Below are 21,133 nucleotides of genomic sequence, written 5' to 3'. Positions count from 1 at the left end.
TTCAGACAGATGACAATTAATCTGAGGACTAGCTAGGTCTAAAGAGTTTCATCACTGGCTACAAGGTGACTGGTTTTTCTGGGCACAACTTATAAAACTATCTCCTCCAAAGTGCAGATCGTATCAATCAACGTGCACTGAAGGAATACAAACACCAATTTTGTCACAGATATTAGTATGAAAGTCTAAGTGTTCACAATCACATAGTGGCTTACCCACAATGACATCCTGGACATTTCTGATCACAACTTAGGATTCAATCCAATAGCTCCTCCTTCAGACTCTAAAATTCTGTTCTAAGAAATTCTCATTTATCCAAAAAGTACAACTTTAACATTCCCAACCCACTTTCATTACCATTAATCAGGTGGCCTATTCCTACTGTTATACTTTTACTACTTAATGTTAGAATTTCTGCCAAGATATTCCCCAATATATTATTATGACAGTTTATTCTTTATTGGCACTGCTTAATTTTACAAAATTGTCCTTTATATCCAATGTTATAGCCCTGTCCTATTATATAGGGTACATACTAATAATGATAATGAAAATGAAAATAGTATTTCTATAATGTTTACTACTAGACTCCTATGTGGGTTCTTTGAGAAGAGAGACTCTCTTGTTACTTTTTGTATTCCTAGTACATAGCTCAGTGCCTAGAACATAGTAGGTATTTAATGGATATTTATTGGCTCTCTATTGAGTACTATGTATCATACACTCTGCTAAGCACTTTACAAATATTAACCAATTTGATCCTTACAACCACCATGGAAAATAGATGCTATTTATTATCCTCGTTTTACAATTGAGGAAATGGAGGCAAACAAAGGTTGAATAAATTGTCTAAGGTCGTCACACAACTAGTAGTCTGAGGCCCTGATATGAACTCAGGTGTTTCTGACTCTATAACCAGCACCCTATCCACTGTGCAAGCTCACTGCCAAATTTCTTTTGTTCAAATCATTTTGGTCATATGACTCTGTAATTCTATATGAGATATTCTTGGCAAAGATTGTTATTTCTTTCTCTGGCTCATTTTAGAGATGAGGAATCTGAGGCCAATAGGATTAAGTGACTTGCCCAGAGTCACACATCTAGTAAGTGTCTGAGGTCAGATTTGAACTCGGGAAGATGAGTCTTCCTGAGTTCAGGCCCAGCCCTCTGTCTATTACATCATCTAACTGTCCATCAAGTTTCTGAGATCCAGCTATTTCAAGATTATCCTTTACTGCCAAGAATGCTGCCAACTCTCTCCACTTCATTTTTTAGAATTCTCTTGCTGAGATAGTAATTATATTCTGATTTGGCAGTGAGTAATGGAGGCTCACTGTCCACTAACCTAGTACACTACACCCAGGGTTCAAAAATCTGGGTCCTAGAGCCATCTTGCTATTTACTATTTGAATCATCCTGGGCAAATTACTATATTTCAGAGCTGATTTTTCTGTCAAATAGAGATAATAGTACCTGACCTATCTATCCCTGCTATGAAGATCAAATTGAGTTAATAAATTTGAAAATGTTTCATAAACTCTGAAGTGCCACAAGCTATGTTATTTTTACTTTGGGCTAGTTTCCACCCAGTCAGTCATCATACATGTATGAGTCAGCTACTCAATCATCTTCAGTCATCTGGGAGTCAAAACAATGCAATTCAAATCCTGACTCTGCTACTGACTCACTGTGTGACCCTAGGCACTTGATTTAACCTCAGTGTTTCATGTTGTGTCTTTTTTTTTTCCATTTTTAGTTTCGGTCCCATTCATTCTAGGACATAACCACAATCCCAAACTCTAGATGAAAGCAGGCAGTAAGCCAGTGAAATGTAAATAAAAATGAAAATTTGGCTGTCTAGTGCTGCATTTGTTGTCAGGTGCACCAGTGTCCAATCACAGTGAAATGTATTGGATAGGCTGGGAAATGTTTTATAATTCATACATTTTTGTGTTTTACGAAAAGGCTTCTAAAGATCTTCCTCCTAAAAGTTATCAGGAGAGAGTATAATCAGAAAACATGATATTTCATGTCAAACAATTAGAAAATGGCCCCACTATTATACAATAAGGACCATCCCATGAATAAAGATTTGGGGAAAAAGTGCCCCAGTCTCACTTGGACCTAGGAAATACAAACAGTCAAAATGCTGGAAAGGAAATAGCCAATAGCATTTCAAAGGAAACATTCTCCAAATGAAGGCTAGATGACCACTTCTGTGGGAGGATTAGACTAGATATCCTGAGGTCCCTTTTCAACTGTTCAGATAGCAAAGAGATTAAAATTCTTCTGTTGAGTATGGAAAAGTCATAGGAAGGAGTAAAAGTTTGTGGTTCTCAAGAGGCACAAAGCCCCCAAGCTATAACATTCCTTCTTCCTTTTTCCACCCATTTCTCATAACTTTCCCTTAGCCTCAAGCTCTAGGCTCCACATGCCAGGAAAAGAGCCAAGAATGTTTAAGACTCAAATTGCCTTTCTAACATGTTAGCACCTCTCTCCCTCTCTTCTGGTAAGATTTTTCTTATCCTTCCTTATTCTTCCTTATTCATCCCATGAATCAACATGAATGTTTGCTTTCTGGAGTGGGCTCTTTCTTTTACAGAACCAGGAAAGAATCCTCAAATTAAGGATCCTCATTCTGAGTCCTGGATACTGTTCTGTTTTCTTTTTTACTAAGTTGTTCTTAATTTTCCCAGACCCCAAGAATAAACTGTATTCAAGAAGTAAGTAGGAGGGAGCTTTGGAATGAAAAAAAAAGTAAAACAAAATAAAGGACTTTTTAAAGGATGGAATTACAGAGTTTTTCAAATGAGTAAATATGCCCATCTATTTGTGCCTGGGGATAGGAAAGGGATAAGCTGACCTTGAATGTTCCTGGAGTCTTTGAATTTGCCAACTTTTTACATTCTAGAACTAATGCTCTCATTGCATTTCCCTATTTGATTTTAGGAGGTTTGTTTTAGAATCTTTTTATTAAGTGAAGGGGGTTTGGAGTGAGGTACATCTGCACATGTCATTAACCCTCTGAGCATCAGCTTTCACCTCTATATTATGAAAGAAATTATCCCTTCTCCCTTCTCTGCTCCACAGTACAAAGTTATCAGACCCAAGGTTTTGGTAAGGCCCAGCCACATGATCTCAGGGCAGCAATGGCACTTTTCAATGTCACTGGCCCTCTGTGCCTCAGGTTCCCTCATGGACAATATAGGGAAAATCATTCTTGCCCTTTCTCTAAAACAGAACTGAAAACTAACTGATGCAAGAGAATGTGAGATACTAATCTGGCTAGAGACACTTGGTCCAGAAGATGCCTATCACTTTTGATGGAATAACTAATGTACAAAAATCACTACCATTATTCTGAACTCCATGGCACTCTTCTCAGCTTGTGCTATGGCATAAAGAACCATGGCCTCTCCAAACTCTTCCCTGCTCTTTTTTATTAATATGACAAGTCAGAGGATAAAGGGGAAGAGGTGGAAAGAGCTGGTATCACTAAGGTAAAAAGTGGGTAGATTTAGCCAGGTCCAATAGTCCTTGGGCACAAAGTGGCAAATGACCTTGACCCAACTGGTTTATGAGAAAATAGATCACCAATTTCCCTAACAGTTGTGTCTGAGTCATATGTGGCTCCCTGAAACAGTTAGGGGTATATGAGAGTCAAAACTAAACAACAATTAAAGCCAGGACTCCAGGAAAGTCTGGATTACCTCAATATATGGCTCTTCAGACATGCTCTAAATTTTGCTGAAACAACATTGCTTTAAATTATACTCTTCAAAGTGGGTGGTCACATATTTCACATGTGCTTAATTCTTCTGAGTCCCCAGTTTGAGCAGCTGAACACAATGATAAATAAGTAAAGACAACATTTTAAAGTATAACAGGAAAATATTTTTGGGTGGACAATAAGAAAACTAAACTCTAATCAAGATACTGTTCTTACTTTCTATGTGAACTTGGAGAAGTCATAACTATCCTGGACCTTATGACTGGGGGGGGGGGGGGGGGAGGTTCCCTATAAAGTATGGAAAATACTATCTTTCCTACATAATAGGTTGTTATGAAATTAAAACAAGATAAATTATATGAAAGTGCTTTGAAAAATATAAAGCACTTTACATATGGATGGGGGGGGGGGCGGGGGAGGGAAGCACCGAAGCTGCAATAATCTGCATACCTTGCTATTCCTAACAAAAGTCCTACTCAGTCTCTGTACCTTAACTCCTAGCCTCATACACCCTCTTCACCTCTAACAGCATTTCTTTAATCCTAATTTAACCACTCCACCTTACCACTTATTATATAACAATATACACCACATCTGTGATATGTATTACAAAGAAAGGTGGTTTTGAGAATAATATGAGACCATCAAGGGGGCCCAAATACAAAACACAGAGTGGGCTTAGAGAAACAATGGAACCATGCTAGGCCTTTCACAGCTTTGTAGCATGCTGGCTCTCCACCAAAAGAAGAAAACAGACATTCACAAGAGGCCAGAAGAAGTCTGGCATAGGCCTGAACCACCTTTGAGAAGATAGTGTTCTTAAAAATGTGAATAGCTTAGAAATCCACCCTTTAGCATGCACATTAAGACTGAGAAAAAAAAGCCTGCTTCCTAAGATTCTGAAAGGGAACCTCTATGACTCTGGTTAGCTGCCTGACATGGCTTCACAGGCTCCTAGATTTAGGAGAATTCTCTAAGACCTAGAGGAAACATGGGAAAAGCTGAGATATACTGTGGGTACTGTTACTTTTATACTATATAAAATTTTGATTTAAGTACCTTCACCTGCCACCATGAAGTCATCCTTATCAGGGCCTAAAAACTGAGAGTATCCACTCAGAATCTCAGCAAATTCCATAAAAATGGCAAACCTTAAAAAAGTTATCTGGGAAATTAGCTCCTTGCCTCAGATTCAGCTAAGGCAAAAGTAGTAGCATTTCCAAACAAGGAAAATTATGTTTCTATTTTGGTAACATCTTTGGCTAGAAAAGGTTTCCACACAGCTCTGAGATTCAACTTCTTCCCTGACCTCAATCTTCTGAAGCTTACAAAGTGCCACAGTAGTCAACAAAATTAATTCTTCAAAGTCATGCTATGAGGTTGAGAGCTGCAGCAGACCCAGGAACAAAAAGTTTCCAGCTTAAAAAGGAATCCATATGGAGCAGCTTTTACTCCCCATTGTACAACATCTTGGAACTGTTAGCTATAAACATAAAACTGAGAAATTAAAGTGGGCTTTCAGGGTAATTATTTATAGGACCAGGATGAGGGCTAAACACTAGAAAGGAGAATACCTGTGAAGTTCCCATTCCTTTGCTTCCCTCTTATTCCATATTCTCATGCTCCTCACCTGTGTAGACACCAGTTAAAATATCACCTTCCTCTGGACCAGGACTTTCTGGGACCCACAATTCTTCTCCACGTTCCATTCGTGAGATTACATCAGGTTTAGGAATTGGATAACCTATCCAAAGGAGAAAAAGAAAAAGAGAAGAAAGACCATGAGCATGGGATTATTCATTATCAATGGGTACAATGCTATCTCAAGAGATGGCTTCTACCTTACACTCCACAGAGGGAAGAGTTGTCATCTGCTAGAAAATGTTATTTCCTTTTAAATATTTACAGCTTCTTTCACACACAATTTTCATTTGAAGTTTTCCCTTAATTATCTCCCACCTCTCTTAATTACACCTCCCCAAACCCTCTGTTTCAGTGTGGTTTTTACTTGCATGCTCTCATCTCTCCACTTCTAACTGACTCCTCACATCCCTGGATGCGTCAGTAAAAATTGCTTCAATGAGATAGAGTGGGACTCATAGTTGTATATTACCTAATACATATCCTGGGCCAGAGAAGGCCTCATGGTCTCAATGGAAGTGTTTTATGAGCTAAAGCCTGCTCTTCTGTAAAGTGTGCTGCTCTGTTCTGGAAGATGTGAATTGGTTCTAAGACCACCAGTCCTAAAGAGTAGCCATCTGTTTCAGAAAGAATATTACCCTTAGAAGTCTCGGGGAACTGGGCATATTCATGGCTCTGCTCACTGCTTCTTAGATGCCAGGAAAATCAGTACTTACCCAGGGACACCAGAATCCCATAGTTTTCCTGCATGACTTCCCTGTAAAGATCTTTCTGAGATTCATTTAGCCTCCCCCACTCTTCCAAGGAGAAATACACAGCCACATCTTCAAATGTCACCAGTCCCTAAGAAAGAGCAATAAATACATCCCTATTATGCCCCAGAAGAGGAGAAAGAATGAGGAAATGAGCCAACGAGGACAACTGAAAACCATACTGAGAGAAACGATAGGAAGAAAACACCCTTTCAGGCTGGGTCACATAAAAGCTAACCTTCAGACAATATGACTTAATAGTTATTAATTAAACTGTGATAAAATATTCATATGAACATTTTTAGGAGAGATGGGAAAAGGACAAAGAGGAGGAGGAGATGTACTAAATAAAATCCAAGTTATAAGTTCCAAACTTTAGTTTACTGAGTCTTACTTTGATTTTGAAAGGTGAGATGAAAGCTATCTCAAATAAGAGGAGTTCAAACTTAGGGAAAAGATATAGCTTCCCAATGTCTTGGGGTAATTGCAATAGCTTCCACCAAAAGGTTCCTGCAAGGCTACGATAATGGTAGAGAGGCAACTGTGAGCTCTGAAAGACTGAGCCAACAAACCACAAGTTCTGGCAAATCCTATCAAACTAGAAAGACTCCAGAAACAAGCCTGATGATGGACTGGTGAAGACCAAACTAGCTCAATTGGGAAAAGTCTCCATCACCAGAAGTTTGACTCCTAGGCAATGATTTTTTTTTTTTTTTTGCCAGAGCAACTTGCAAAGATTTGATATTAAGAGTAGAGGAAGGGGGCAGTTGGGTGGCTCAGTAGATTGAGAGCCAGGACCAGAGACAGGAGGTCCTGGGTTCAAATTTGACCTCAGACACTTCCTAGGTGTTTTACCCTGGGCAAGTCACTTGACCCCCATTGCCTAGGCCTTACCACTCTTTGGCCTTAGAACCAATACATAGTATTGATTCTAAGATGGAAGGTAAGGGTTTTTTTTTAATTCTTTTAATTTAAAAAAAAAAGGAGTAGAGGAATTAGAATCTGTATCAGTGGGTAGAACACCTCACACTTTAGCAAGCAGAGGGCCTTGAAGCATTGAATTAATTGGAGGTGAACTAGCACTGAGAAAACCAAAATTCCTGGGTTGTTGGTTCTATCTCCTACATTTGAAAAATTAGGCATAAATCCCCACAAAGTAATTTACTGGCCAAATAACTACTGACTAGCAATGCTTTCCAGAAAATAACTTTTTTTTAACTTTACTTCCAAGAAGAACAGTACCTAACCCAGATTAAACCAAAAAGCTTGCCAAGAAAGCATATTAAGTAATAACAACTAGTTATTTAAACAGGGTGACCCCAAGGTCCATGTACAATTTAAAATGTTAATAAATTAAATTCTATGAGAGATGAAAAATAATCTCTTAAATGCAATACCAAAGGAATTCATTCAAGCTTTAGCCTATTTAACCTTAGAATAGTTAAGTTTCAACATGTCCACCATCATTACATAGACAAAGGCATATTATAATTTTCTTTGTATCCCAGACTCTGAGAGGTTACTGTATCACTCCACTCAGACCAGTAGATTAGGTCCCCAGAGCAGCAGTCTCCTCATTACATCTAGTTTCATGAATTAATTCTGAAGTCGTGTTACAGGATAATAATTATTCTATCATGAAGTTCATTCTAAGAGCAAGATTTTTTCATACTTTAGTGTTAACATGTTCCCATAATTGTACATTTTGTGACACTGTTACAGACATATTCAGCTAACTATGGGGAAAAAAATCCATGTTTTCTTCTATTGAAAGCCATCTAACCTACTAGAACAAATTATCTGAAAAAATAAAAATAATAAAATTCACTTATTTTTCAGAAAAAGTTGAATCAATTAACTCTTATTTCATTTTACAGATTGTTTCTTATCTTCTACAGAAGTGAAATTGTTCATCTATAGTTATCTCCTATAGAAATTAAGTTGTTAATGTTTTAAATGCCTAGGAACTTCAGGGACACTTTGTATAGACTTGTTGGATTACAAAGCATATTGCACTATAGAACATTTTTTCAATGACTTGAAAACATTAACGATGTCATTCATATCAAATTAACAGTTGACAAAGTTAGAAGGAATAGCGAACACATTGGATGCAAGGGTTAGGATTGTGAAGCTCTTGAGAGGCTCTTGGAATACTGAGCAAAAATCTAAGATGCAACTTAATAAGTAGAATTGTCAAGTCATACATTTGGGTTCAAAAACTCAACTTCACAAACAGAAGATGAGGGAGATGCAACAAGAAATTTGTCTGAACATGTTAACTATGTAATATGGCAGCCTAGAAAGATAACACAATCTGCACAAAAAGGCATCGGGTTCAGAACTAAGGAGATGATAGTCCAACTGTACTTGGCATCCTGCCCTGTCAAAGTCCAAAGGATCATGTTCAATTCTGAATGCTACATTTTAGAAGGACACTGAAAACTGAAGAGACTCCAAAGGAAAGCAACCAAGACAACAAAAGATCTCAAGTTCATGAGGATCAGGTTAACAAGTAGATGGGAATTAAGCATGAAAAAAGGAAAACTTATGAAGGATACATATACATCAAGGGCAGTCACATAGAAAAAGACTCAGAGGGCCAAATAAGGAGCAATGGATAACAGTTACAAAATTGCAAATTTAAGGATATAAGGAAAGACCTCCTGAGAATTCTAGCTCTTCCAAAGAGGAATGGCATGCCTTGGGAAACAGTAGGTTCTCCTATGCTGGAAGTCTTATATTAGATGAACTAGAAGGTCCCTCAAACCCCTTCAAACTTAGATGCTGTGATGCCATCTGATCCTCATAAAAATAATATAAGGTAGGTCATTTAAATATTAGCTCCATTTGACAGATGAGAAAAACTAGATCAGAGAGATTTAAGTGAGTTGGCCAAAGTCACACAGCTACTAAATGAAAAATCTTAAAACTAGATCTCAGCCCTAAATAGAGAGAAGAAAAACTCACCTGGGACTCAGTAGTTAGGAAATCAGTCACTGGTTCATCATCATCAAGAATCTCTTTTTTAAGAATAGCTGGAACCCAGGAAACTGATGAAGCTGAGGAAGAAAGCACTGAGTTTTTAATCTCTCTCCCAAGCTCATGCACTAAAAGAGGTACCCCCTTCACCTTCCAACACCAGCCCCACAGTTCCAGAAAAATAAAACCAGGAAAGAATACAGTCCCAAATTCAGACTAGAAATTCTGTGTATTCTGTTCTTACAGAGCTTAGAGTTTATCACTTCTTTGACTCTGATATCTCTTACATATGCCATAGAGGTCTTGCCCTCATCCTTTTCTATGTCCTTGGCATCTCCAGTTATCTAGTTCTCCCTCATCATAACTAAACAGAAAGCCCCACCTTACCCTTCTCCTGAAGAACTGGGGACTCCATTTTAGAGTCATCGTTCAATGGTTCCTGTAGTTCTGGCTCTGGGCTGCCCTCAATCACCTCTGGGCTGCCTTCAATGGTTTCTGGGCTGCCTTCGATTCCCTCTGGGCTGCCCATAATGTGCTCCAGACTATCTTCAATGGGCTCTGGGCTGCCTTCAATCACTTCTGGACTGCCCATTATGGGCTCTGGGATGACATCAACAGGTTCTGGGCTGCCCACATGAGGCTCTGGGATGATATCAACAGCTTCTAGACTGCCCATCATGGGTTCTGGGATGCCATCAATAGGCTCTGGACTGCCTATCATGGGTTCTGGGCTGCCATCAATAGGTTCTGGGCTACCCATGATAGCCCTTGGGCTGCCCCCAACGGGCTCTGGAAGGCCATCAATCGCCTCTGGGCTCCCATCAATCAGCTCTGAGCTATCATCTTCCTCCTCTGGGCTCCCCTCGACCTCTTCTGGGCTGTCCTCCATCAGCTCTGGGCTCCCCTCAATATCCTCCAAGCTTTCCTCAACCAGATCTGAGCTTCCCTCATGATCAGCTTCACACTCTGGCCTGACTTCCATTCTCTCCAGCTGGGAGGTCGGGGACTCTGGTGATGTATGTAAGGCTGCCATCTTCTGTTTCTCCTTCAACGCCTCAGCCTAAAAGAAGTAGGTTATCCAATCAGGACATTCTGTATGTAATACATACTCCTATAGAGGCCTGCTGAACCTGGTTTTATGCCTGTATCTAGGTCCTTCCCCTAGGCTACCACTGTTGGGACAATGAGGAACCATCAACATAGTCCCTTCCCCCAAAGAAGAAAAGCATTTAAATTCTAGTCGGACAAGCTCTGTGGAAGGTAAAGCTATAAAGACAGAAAATCTGAAGAATCTAGCCCTTCTTTCCTATGTACATAAACTGATCAATTACATTCTCAGGGACTAAAGTCTTTTCTTCTGATCCTCCTTTTTGGCTCAGTATGTAGTACAGTACTTGGGCATAAAGTAAAAATGCAATAATTATTTGTTGAATTTAATTTGTTGAAATGCTCTCTTCCAAGGGACAGCTATGTGGCTCAGTGAATAGAGAAGTAGGCCTGGAGACAGGAGATCCTGGGTTCAAATTTGGCCTCAGATACTTCCTAGCTATGTAATCGTGGGCAAGTCATTTAACCACAATTACCTAGCCCTTAATGCTCTTCTGCCCTGGAATGGATACATAGTTTCAATACTAAGACAAAAAGTAAGTGGTTTGTTATTTGTTTTCTTTAAGAAAGAAATGTTCTATTCCAGTTCCAATTTTTAACCTCAAGGTTCCCTACAGCATCTAGAGGTGTAAAAAAAAAAACAAAAAAAAAACAACTTCTGACCTCCTTCTCCTCTAAGCTTTAGGCACAACCTTTCCCCTTGGGTCTGTTGGCCCTCTGCAGTACCCACAATGTGATAACATGTTTGTGGCATGGTGCCTTAGTCATCTCCCAGAGGGCAGAGTCTTGTCAAGTATATTTTCTGTACAGAGCCTAGGACATTTTGAACTCTCTGTAAAGATTACACAATCTCCACTCATTCCATGCCTAAAGGAGGGCTTTTCTCTCCTGGGCCTCAGGCTGGGAGATCCAGCTAAAACTGGACACCAAGCCAAGTCAAACAGAGCTGTCTCCCTGCCTTGGCCTTTACACTAAGTAGCTACTTTAGAATTCCATTGACTAAGCCAGGGTGGCTAGAAAGGAACATCAAAGGAGAGAATATGGGAGTTTTTAAATGGAATGGCTCCAAATTTTAATCTTCAAACTGGCAAGAGGAATGTAAGAAAATATTACAATACAGATTTCATATCCATTATAGAGCTAACCTTTGGGTCAACCTCAAAGCTATTAACCTAGCCTGGAAGAAGGAATCCTTAAAACTGTAGTTCATCCTAACACAAACCTACTGCTACCAGGGAAAAGGCACAAGGCTGCAAAGTTAACTATAGCACTAAGAAATTCATCTCAATATCAGAAACCAAAGGATATCAGACAATGTAGAAGAAGGAAGAGGTACAAGATCCTAGGAGAAGCAGCAAGAAGAAAACAAGTTAGATAGGACAGAGATAACAGGACCTAGTTTATACAGGTCCTCAAAGCAGGACAAGTCCGGAAATCCTATGAAGATCCAAAGTCCTAGAGATCACTTCTTAATATGTCAAGGCATCTGGCCAAGAAAGGTATAAAGAGAACAAAAAATAGATCATGGCGGTTGTCCAAACTACCAAGTCTACCTTTTCCTCATTTCTAATGATTTCCCATGTAGGCTCTTGCCTACCCTTTCTTTTCTCTACTCTTTAATTTTTCTCCCTTTCAATCCAAACAACATTTTCTCTTACCTGTAATCTATACCACACCTTTCTCCTCTCCAAATCACATAGCTGGCTCCCTGTCACCTTCACTATTAAATGCAAGTTGCACATTTCAAGTCCCTCCCTGGTTCTCCATCACTTTACATCCTTAATTATCAATTTTTCTCATTTTCACTGATACTGACAGGAAGTCAGTCACTTAGTATTAATGCTCCAGGTTCTGCTGGAGTGTGTATAAAAGTTTGAGAGGGTCAGAGTTGGGGGTATAAAAAGTTTGAGAACCACTGTTTTAAAACTTCTTTGGAGAATGCCTAGTAATCCACAATCTTCCTAGGCTGAATATTGTGTCACATAGAAGGGAACCTACAGATTGAAAATATAACATTCTGATTCCATTCAGGTTTTATAGAGTGCTACTGCAAGCTGGTCTTTCCCCTCTGTCATAAGAAAACAGCCCTCAAGACCAAAAATCTCCATCTCTTAATGAACCTCTTTCTCTAGACCTAAGTAACAGGATATTTGAAGGTTACTACCCACTCTTTACCACCCACTGGAAGTCCAGATCAAGTCCTATTTCTTCCTGAAAATCACAAAACTGCAAGATTTAGAAATGTAAAGAATCTTGGAAATTATTCAATCTAATTCCATCATTTTACAGATAAGGAAAGTGAGGGCCAGAAAGACTAAATAACTTGACCAAGCTCACACAGGTAATCTTCCCTAACAGCTTGGGGCTGTGGTGAATTTTCCTTTTCCTAATCTTCTGAAGCACTTACTATATGAAAATAATACCTTTGATATTTAACTATAATCAACCTTGATTCTTCTGTTTAAGTTTCCCCATCTAGGCTGTAAGGTCCATGAGAACAGGGACCATATATTTCTCTTGCATCCCTATGCTGATAGGTATAGAGATGAGTACATTATGTGCTCAATAAATAAACCAAATTGAACATCAAGGAGTCTAAAAATAAAACAAATCAGGAGACTCTAGCTTCTTTTCTTATCTACTGGTCTTTCCGGCTCTTCTTAGAATGGTACAAATTTCCCAATCTCAAAGGTCCATCTTTCCATCCAAACTTTCACCTTGACTCAACTCCAATCCAGAGAATGGATAAACCCAGAGTTCTCCAGTATTCACTAGTGCTCATGCCTTTGTCCTCAGTTTCTAGGTCCCCTTCCATATGAACTCAAGTTGCTATCATTTCCCCTATTTTCCTTAAAAATGAAGTCAACATTAGAATCTCAATTCTCCCCTTTGTCTCTAGCCACTAGCAAATATTGTTGAGGCGGGCATTGAGACCATATACAACAAAAACAGCTCCTCATTCTTCAATACTTTCCTCTCTACTGGAAAATAAAAACCTAAGAACTGCACTACTGCATGCTACCAAAAGCTCTTCATTGTTATTCCTCCTGCTATTACCTTCAAAAGATTAGGGCATAACCTAGAGCTAGTGCAGCAACTCTCATATCCACAAACATTTTTTCCAAATTGTAAAAAGAGATCTTGTCTAACTCCATTTTACAGAAAAGAAACTGAGGCAGAGGTTAAATGAATTGTCTATTGGTTAGACAACTATTAATTTGTAATGTTGGGATTCAACCTCAGGTAATTCAACCCTAAATCCAATGCATTTTTCACCACACCAAAGTCTCTTCCCAATTCACTCTTAAAGCAATTAATTTCATTCTCCTTAAATCCACAAGCCTTCCTCAACAGTCTACCACCTCCAACAAAAGCTTTGGAGACTGAAAAATCATAAATATGGATTGTGACTAAAATTTAACTATTGAACCCCAAAAGCAGTCAAGGTGAACTACCAATTTTGTTCATACATTAGAATATGTTGGGAATATAGCTAGCAACTTAAGGTCATATTTACCTGAATCACTGACTGAAAAAGACCTTATACTCAGTTTTAGTCTATTCTCTCTACCCCACTGGGCTTGATACCCGATTTTACTTACAGGGATAGGGAATGGACTCCTGATTTAATCTGTATGGGGATTTCTAAGTGAGAAGACTCCTATCAATTTAGGTTGGCATCTTTCTTGAAGCTTAAAAGTGGTAGAGGGCTGTCTGGGATTGGGAGGTACCAAGGTCACACAGCTAGTATATGTCAGGATCTGGACTCACACCTCAGGTCTTTCTAATTTCAAAGCCAGCTCTCTATCTATTTTGATTTTCTAGTGTGCAAACCAAAATTAATCAGTTTTCCGGCTCTTTACCACTTCCTATCTCCATGCTTTAGGGAATGGAGTATGCACCATTTTCTTCCACTGAGGTATGTCCACTTCCACTGGTTTGGTTTAAGTTAGCATAATCGGGCTAATCCTCTTAGAATTATCAATCCTTTGTATGTATATAGGGCCTTTAACTATTCAAAGTGCTTTCCAAATACATTTTCTCATTTGATCCTCACAAGAACCCAGTGAGGTAGGCAGGGCTAAAAAAATGTTATCACTGATGGGTACCCTTTCACTGATCAAGAAAACTTGAGGCCCAGAGAAAGGTTAAAAAGACCCTCGGAGTTAGTGGCTCCTAAGAATACATGTTTCCCGACTCCTAAACTAGTAGTGTTCCTCCCAGTCCACCAAAAGGAGCCCTGGCAGGCAGTTGGCCTACAGATTCACAAAGGGCCTACAGAGCCTAAGGAAAAAGCTCTCCTAAATGAGAGGGCTCTCCGGCCACAGCAATGAAGCTCAAGAAACCCCTGCCCAAGATCTTGGAGAGTCGGAAGCCCTGGGGAAGGAAGAAGCAATTAGACACGAACCCCACTAGCGCTCCTGGGGCCAGTGGCACCTGCACGTTCTCCGCCAAGGCCCTTCTTGGCCTTGCCCCCGCCTCCCACCGGCTGCTTCTTGACCCCAGGGAGGATCAGATGTGGCCCGCACCCCTTCCCCTGTCCTCGACTCGCCCCCAACCCAGCCCCACAAAATACACACACTCGCTCCCCGAAACACACCTCGCCTGGCCTTTAGGCCGCTCCCCCAAACCCTCCAGGGCTTGTCCCCAACCAGGAAAGGAAAGGGAAGAAAAGGAAAAGACGTAAAGGCGCCTGCCTGGGGGCCTCCCCGCTCCCGCTCCCCCCTCCCCGGCCTGAAGTCCATTCCTCGGACACCCGAGGTGCGCGGGAGGGGGGATTCCCCTCCAAGAGCCCCGCCCCGCCGCGGCCCGACTTAGGCGGCCCCCGCCGGACTCACCCCGGGGCTCGGGGCTGGGCGACCCCGACCCCCTGGGTCCCGGGCCTGGCTGTGCGCCCTCCCTCAGGCCGGACGGACGGACTCTGGGGTTGACGGTGGCCGCCCAGTCCGGCTGGGAGACGAGGATTCCTGGGTCCGGGCCCGGAGAGCTGGGCTGGGGCTCCGAGAGGGCCGGTACTGGAAAGCCCCAAATCCTGAGGCCTAGGGCCGGACGAGCCAGGGAGGCCCGGGCTGGGGGGCGGGAGGGGAGAAGTGGGAGGGAAGGGAGGCACGGCCCGGGGCCAGGAGCCCAGACTCGGCGGTCCTGGGGGGGCCCGGGCTCAGACACAAAGTGACGGCCGCGAGAGCTGCGCGGCGCGTGGGCACCGGAAGTGCCCGCCTCGGATCCCGGCTCCTCCCCTCTCCTCACCCTGGGAAGGGAGGGGGAACAGGGAGCGGAGAGCCGGGCGGGGGACCAAGCGGGGGCGCCTGCGCCGTCGGCCCGCCAGGCCTCTCGAGTGCCCCCCACGCCGCTCCTCCCCCGGGCTCCCCCGCCTCTCGGATTCCGGGTTTAGAAAGGGGGGCACTTCCGGTCACGCAGGCGCCCTCGCCCTATCCCGCTCCCGCGGGGTTCATTGTCCTTGCATGAAGCCCAGGCCTGCCAGGGCCGGCCACCGGGCCCGCGACCCAGCCGGTGGGGAGGTCAGGAGGAAAGGAAGGAGGCATCCTCTCCCTCGGCTGCCAGAAATGGACTCCTCGAAGCCGCAGGGCAGGTGGTGAAAGGCTGGCTCAAGGCTGGCTGGGTCCGACTCCGGGAGCCTACTGGGGCTGGGGACTATGTACGGATCACTCCACGCCCCTACTGCCCCAGTCCGGGGTATGCGAGGATACAGAGAAAATGGAGATCCAGCGGTCTCCGGGGAACAGGGAGGGAGAAGAGGTGCAGGAAGGCAGACGCTCCTGCAGCGCTTGGGGGAAGGCTGCGAATGCTAACACTCTCCTCCGCGTGAGAGCGTGGCACCCGGGACCAGAAGATCTGTGATATGAGCTTCCTCCCCACCCCCCACGTGCCCCCTCGAAAAATGAACCAGTGAGTGCCCAAGCGCTAGTGGGTGTGCACAACCTTACCAAAGTTTACCAAAAGCGAATTAGTACAAGGATCTATTTGCCTAATAATCATTTCACTTGCTGAATACCGCCTATTCCTTTATATGCAACTTAACTTCTAAATTCTCCAGGCTGATTTCCCTTTTGCCCTCCGGCAATGACCTACCTTCCCACACCTCGACTTCCCCCACCTTCCTTACTCTGCACTTCTCACCTCGCCAATACACAACTCGAATTGCAGTGTATTGGTGTATCGGCCTAATCCTTGAGAGTGGCGGATGCCCTGACTAGACCAAGGTAGAGACCTTGTTTAAGTTTTGTATGGTCCCCAGAATTCTAGCACAGTGCTCTTTTTAGCCCAGGCATTTAATATTTGTTGTATTCGTTCAAAAATTAGCCCAAAATGTAAATTTCCAATAAGCCCCAAGTAAGGAAATTTAATAGAAAAGTTTTACCTCACCCTCTACCCCCACCGCATTGAACTATTTTTTTCCATTTTTTTAGATTCATGGTATTCATTTTGCCTGCCAGTGGGCACTTTAAGAATGTTCAAAATCAATTCATATCAGGGCATTTCCATATAAATTCCACATTTCTAACTAGGCATCCAGACTGCCACCCAGGCCAAGGTCCTGCATTATTTACATAAATATGTGAGAGTGCTATGATGACTTACTTAAATTCTAATTAGTCAAAACTACTTAGAAGGGTAGCACTATGGGTTCCCTCGGATGTATACGATAGGTATCTAAGTTTCGACCTAAAAAACAGCAAAACCTAAATAAAGTGGAATTGGATCGAAGCATCAGTGGGTACCAGCCAACCCAGCCTCTAAGCAAATATTGAAATTGTGCATAAAATCTGAACAAGATTATGTAGGACTGATGCCCTAATGTAAATGCTTGTGATTAATTTCATCAAATTGCCCAAAACGTTGCCAGCTGGGGAAATCCTCCTATTGTATCTGTGACCCCATAGCCTCCTACGTTTCTCCAAGGCCCTGTTTAAACAATCACCCTTTTCTCTTTCACTTTTCCTGTCTGCCACCAATATTTTCAGGTCTTCCTAGTCTTTCCCTTAATTTTTTAGCATCAATTTAGCTTTCTTCGACAACTACTATTCATTCCATCTCTTTCTCTTTACTGCCTAACTTATTTTTTAAAAAAAGTTTTTTTTCCTTATATGCACTTCTACCACCCACTCTTCACAATCTTATATATAGCTTTTATGTATAGCTTTTATCATCATGATTCCACTGAAATTTTTTCTCAATTGTCAACAGAAACTGCCTTGTTGTCAAATGTGTTTTCCAGTTTTGGGGATTGCATCAGTACCCTCTGTAATAGCTTTTTCTGTCATCAGCCTCAAATTCACCAGCATTTGACATTGTTAACCATGTCCTCCCTTGATTTCACATTCTTCTGACTCTCCTAACTGATTATTCCTGTGTCTTCAGTAGCTCCTTCTGACCCCTTAAATACCTTATCGGTATTCTTCAAAGTTCTGTCCCTAGTTGTCTTCCTTCTTCACTCAACTTTGACAATCTCCTTCATTCTTGTGGTTTCAAGGAAGATGATTCCCAAAGAAATCTTATCTCCAGCATCTTGTATTCTCCTCCTCTAAGTCCCAGATCTGTATTTTACAATTGCATATAAAACTTCAATTGCATGTACCACCTATCCCTCAAACTCAATCTATTCAAAATTGTATTTATCTTTATTTTTTATTTTTATTTTTTATTATTTCTTTAAAACATATTTTTGATGTTTTTCACCTCACTTTGATTTTCCATCCTTCCCCCTCTATTACCCAGGAATCTGTCTCTAAATAAAGAGAGGGGAGAAGACAAAGGAGGTAGGAGAGGAAGCAATTGTGAAAAACTGAGAACACATCCATCAATCAAGTCCCAATAATGTGTTCCATTTCTGCAAAGAAGTGACTTAGATGCATTTTCATCTTTCTTCTTCAGGGTCAAGTTTGTTCATCATAATTAACTAGCTAATTTTTTTTTAAAGATATGAACTGGCCAAGTGGATTGAGTCAAGCCTAGAGACAGAAGTTCCTAAGTTCAAATCTGGACTCATACACTTCCTAGCTGTGTGACCCTGGGCAAGTCCCTTAACCCCCAGTGCCTAGCCCTTACTGCTCTTCTGCCTTGGAACCAATACATGGTATTGATTCTAATACAGAAGGTAAAGGTTTAAATAAATATATAAAAGATATGAACAATTTTTGAATGAAGAAATCAAATCTACATATAACTATATGAAAAAATGCTGTCATTACTGATTTGAGAAAACCAAATCAAAACAACTGATAGTTCACCTATCTGACTGACTAAAATGATAAAAGGACAAAATGACAAATGTTGGAGGGGACATGGAAAAATGAGGACACTGACACAATGTCAGTGGCACTGTAAATTGGTCCAACCATTTTGGAGAGCAATCTGGAATTATGCCCAAAGAGCTATAAAACTGTGCATATCTTTTGGCCCAGCAATAACACTAGTAGGTTTATTTCCTAAGATGATCAGAGGAAATGGAAAATAATGTTCTAAAATATAGCAGCTCCCTTTGTGGTGGCAAAGAATTGAAAATTGAAGGGATACCCATCAATTGGGGAATGGCTAAAAAAGTTGTACACCATAAAAAATGACAAGCAGGTTAATTTTTTAAAATATATGGCTGGGGGCAGCTAGATGGCTCAGTGGATTGAGAGCCAGGCCTAGAAATGGAAGGTCCTGGGTTCAAATATGACCTCAGATAGCCTAGCTGTGTGACCCTGGGCAAATCCCTTAACTCCCATTGCCCGGCCCTTACTGCTCTTCCCACTTGGAACCAATACACAGTATTGATTCCAAAATGGAAGGGAACGGTTTTTTAAAAAGTGGGAAAACCTAAATTAAATTACCAAGGCTGAAACAAGAAGAATCAAGAGACCACTCTATGCAGCAACAGCACTCTATGCAGCAACAGAAATATTGCTTAAAGAATGACTTGTGTATGTCCACCTCCAGAGAAAGAACTTATAAACAGAAATAAGTGATATGGTTTTATACATACAAACATCTTTTTGTCAAATGATATCTTCTCTAATGGGGGGAAGGGAAGAAAGTTAACTGAGTAATTTAATGTATCAAGCAAATTAATTTTTTTCATTGTGAAGCACGTAATAGAAAATATTTACCTTAATTTAAAAAAGAAAAGAAAACTTCTATTGGATTTCACTATCTATAGCACTAACCCAGTCTCTCTTATTCAAAACTTTGAAATATGACTGTTCTCCTTCTTCATCTTCCACATCTTAAGTCCTATTACTTCAACCTCTGAATTGTACATCTCTCCCCCTCTCCTGTGATAAGAGTATTACTACCACCATGATACAAAGGCTCATCATAAACCACTTCAACTACTGCTACAAAACCCTAAAAGACAGATCTATAGACTCCAAAGATGAAAGGGGCCTCACTCAGATAATTTAGTCCAGCCCCTTTCCGAAAGCATAAATGTCTTCTGTAAATGATATCTGACAGACGATCAGCCAGCTTGCACTTGAAAACTCTGGTGCTGGGGAACTCATTACCAAAAATAGCCCATTACATAGGATTATGGCATTTAGAGCTGGAAAGGATGTTGGAGATCATGTAATCCAAAGCTTTCATCTTATAGATAAGTAAATTTAGATCCCAAGATCCTCCAAATAGTAAATTAATAAGCAGTTTTAAACCTAGGTTTTATTCCAACTTTTCTCTAATACAGACTAGTTCAGGACCCAACTTCCACAAACTAGGGTCACTGGGAAATTACTCTACCCAATGGGTAGGAAATAGATATGAAAATAAACTTGTGGGGTTGCTTATGGAACCTCTACCATAGAATGTTGTTTTTGGAATTTCTTTTCCTCTGGAAGAGAGAAAAATGCTGCTGGATGCCTGCACTCTTGAGGAATGATCCATGGAGGAACACTGGCCACCCATGTTGAATCCTACCTATGCTTTCAGTTAGGACTAATCACCTGGTACTAAAAAGAAAAGTACAAGAATTTGTACCTCAGATCCAGGAAAAGATCTAGAGAATATAAAGCTGCCATATGTGAAAAGAAAGTTTCAAATGATCATTTCTGGACAATTCTAATTGAGTTCTTCCTCAGATTAAGTTACCTATAGCCCACCCATTGGTTCCCACCTCCATTCTCTCCCCCATTCAGTTCCATCTTTCAGACACACAAGTTAATTTTCCTTATGCAGAGAATTAGTCATTTTACTCACCTGCTCAAAACCCTTCAATGGTGGCCCATCACCTGTATTGAAAGTTCAGATTCCTTTGCTTGGCATTCAGGGCCCTCTACAATCTGGTGCCACTCTACTTTTTCAGCCTTGTATTCTACACACTAGTCAAATGGGACTAAGAGCATTTCAGCTTCTGTGCCTTTGTTCGTGCTGTTCCCTATGTCTGGAATGTTCTCCCACTCCCCATACCTCTTGTTGAAATCCTACCCATCCTTTAAATGTCAGCTCAAATGCCACCTCAAGGCACCAAACATTCCATAACCTTTCCAGTTGGTAATAATCCCCTCCCTCTACCCCCAGATCGTGCATACAACTTTGCTCCCCTCTAATGCACTTCCACACTATTTTGTAGTCTACTTGGAATATTACCTTTTCCTCCACAAGGGGAGTGGGAGCAAAATAGGGCTTAAAATTTTTTTTCAATAAAAGCTCCTTGATCATTTCTGCTTAACTCTGATCAGGCCTATCATAGAGTCAAAGTCACAGTACAAACCATACTGTAAAGAATAACAGAATTTATCTGATTCAACACACACCTGAAACATGAACCCTCCCAGTTGTCCGGTTGTCATCCAGCATTCCTCAAATGATGATCCCCAGTGACCAGAAACTTTGACTTCATTTCCCTACAGCTCTGTTAGGAAACTCTTGTATTGATCTGAAATCTGCCTCTTTCTAACAGGACCCAGTAATCATATTTCTGTCC

General features: G+C 41.2%; 1 protein-coding gene across 2 annotated transcripts in view; it reads right to left on the bottom strand.

Moving 5' to 3' along the window:
- Positions 1-21,133, bottom strand: part of ZNF316 (zinc finger protein 316) — a 130,861-nt gene that overhangs the window by 31,416 nt on the left and 78,312 nt on the right. Inside the window, exons 1-5 of one of the 2 annotated variants that reach the window (XM_016424217.2) lie at positions 14,813-14,922; positions 9,493-10,165; positions 9,094-9,185; positions 6,088-6,214; positions 5,361-5,474 (exon numbers count right to left, since the gene is read on the bottom strand). In XM_016424217.2, coding sequence (XP_016279703.2) covers positions 5,361-5,474; positions 6,088-6,214; positions 9,094-9,185; positions 9,493-10,138 — 979 coding nt within the window. In that variant the 5' untranslated portion in view covers positions 10,139-10,165; positions 14,813-14,922. Of the gene's footprint in view, positions 1-5,360; positions 5,475-6,087; positions 6,215-9,093; positions 9,186-9,492; positions 10,166-14,812; positions 14,923-21,133 lie in introns of those variants that run through there. The other variant, XM_056805491.1, reaches the window with a different exon arrangement.

Source organism: Monodelphis domestica, chromosome 7, assembly GCF_027887165.1.
Source record: "Monodelphis domestica isolate mMonDom1 chromosome 7, mMonDom1.pri, whole genome shotgun sequence".
NCBI lineage: Eukaryota > Metazoa > Chordata > Mammalia > Didelphimorphia > Didelphidae > Monodelphis > Monodelphis domestica.
This window is presented reverse-complemented; position numbering and strand designations above follow the sequence as displayed.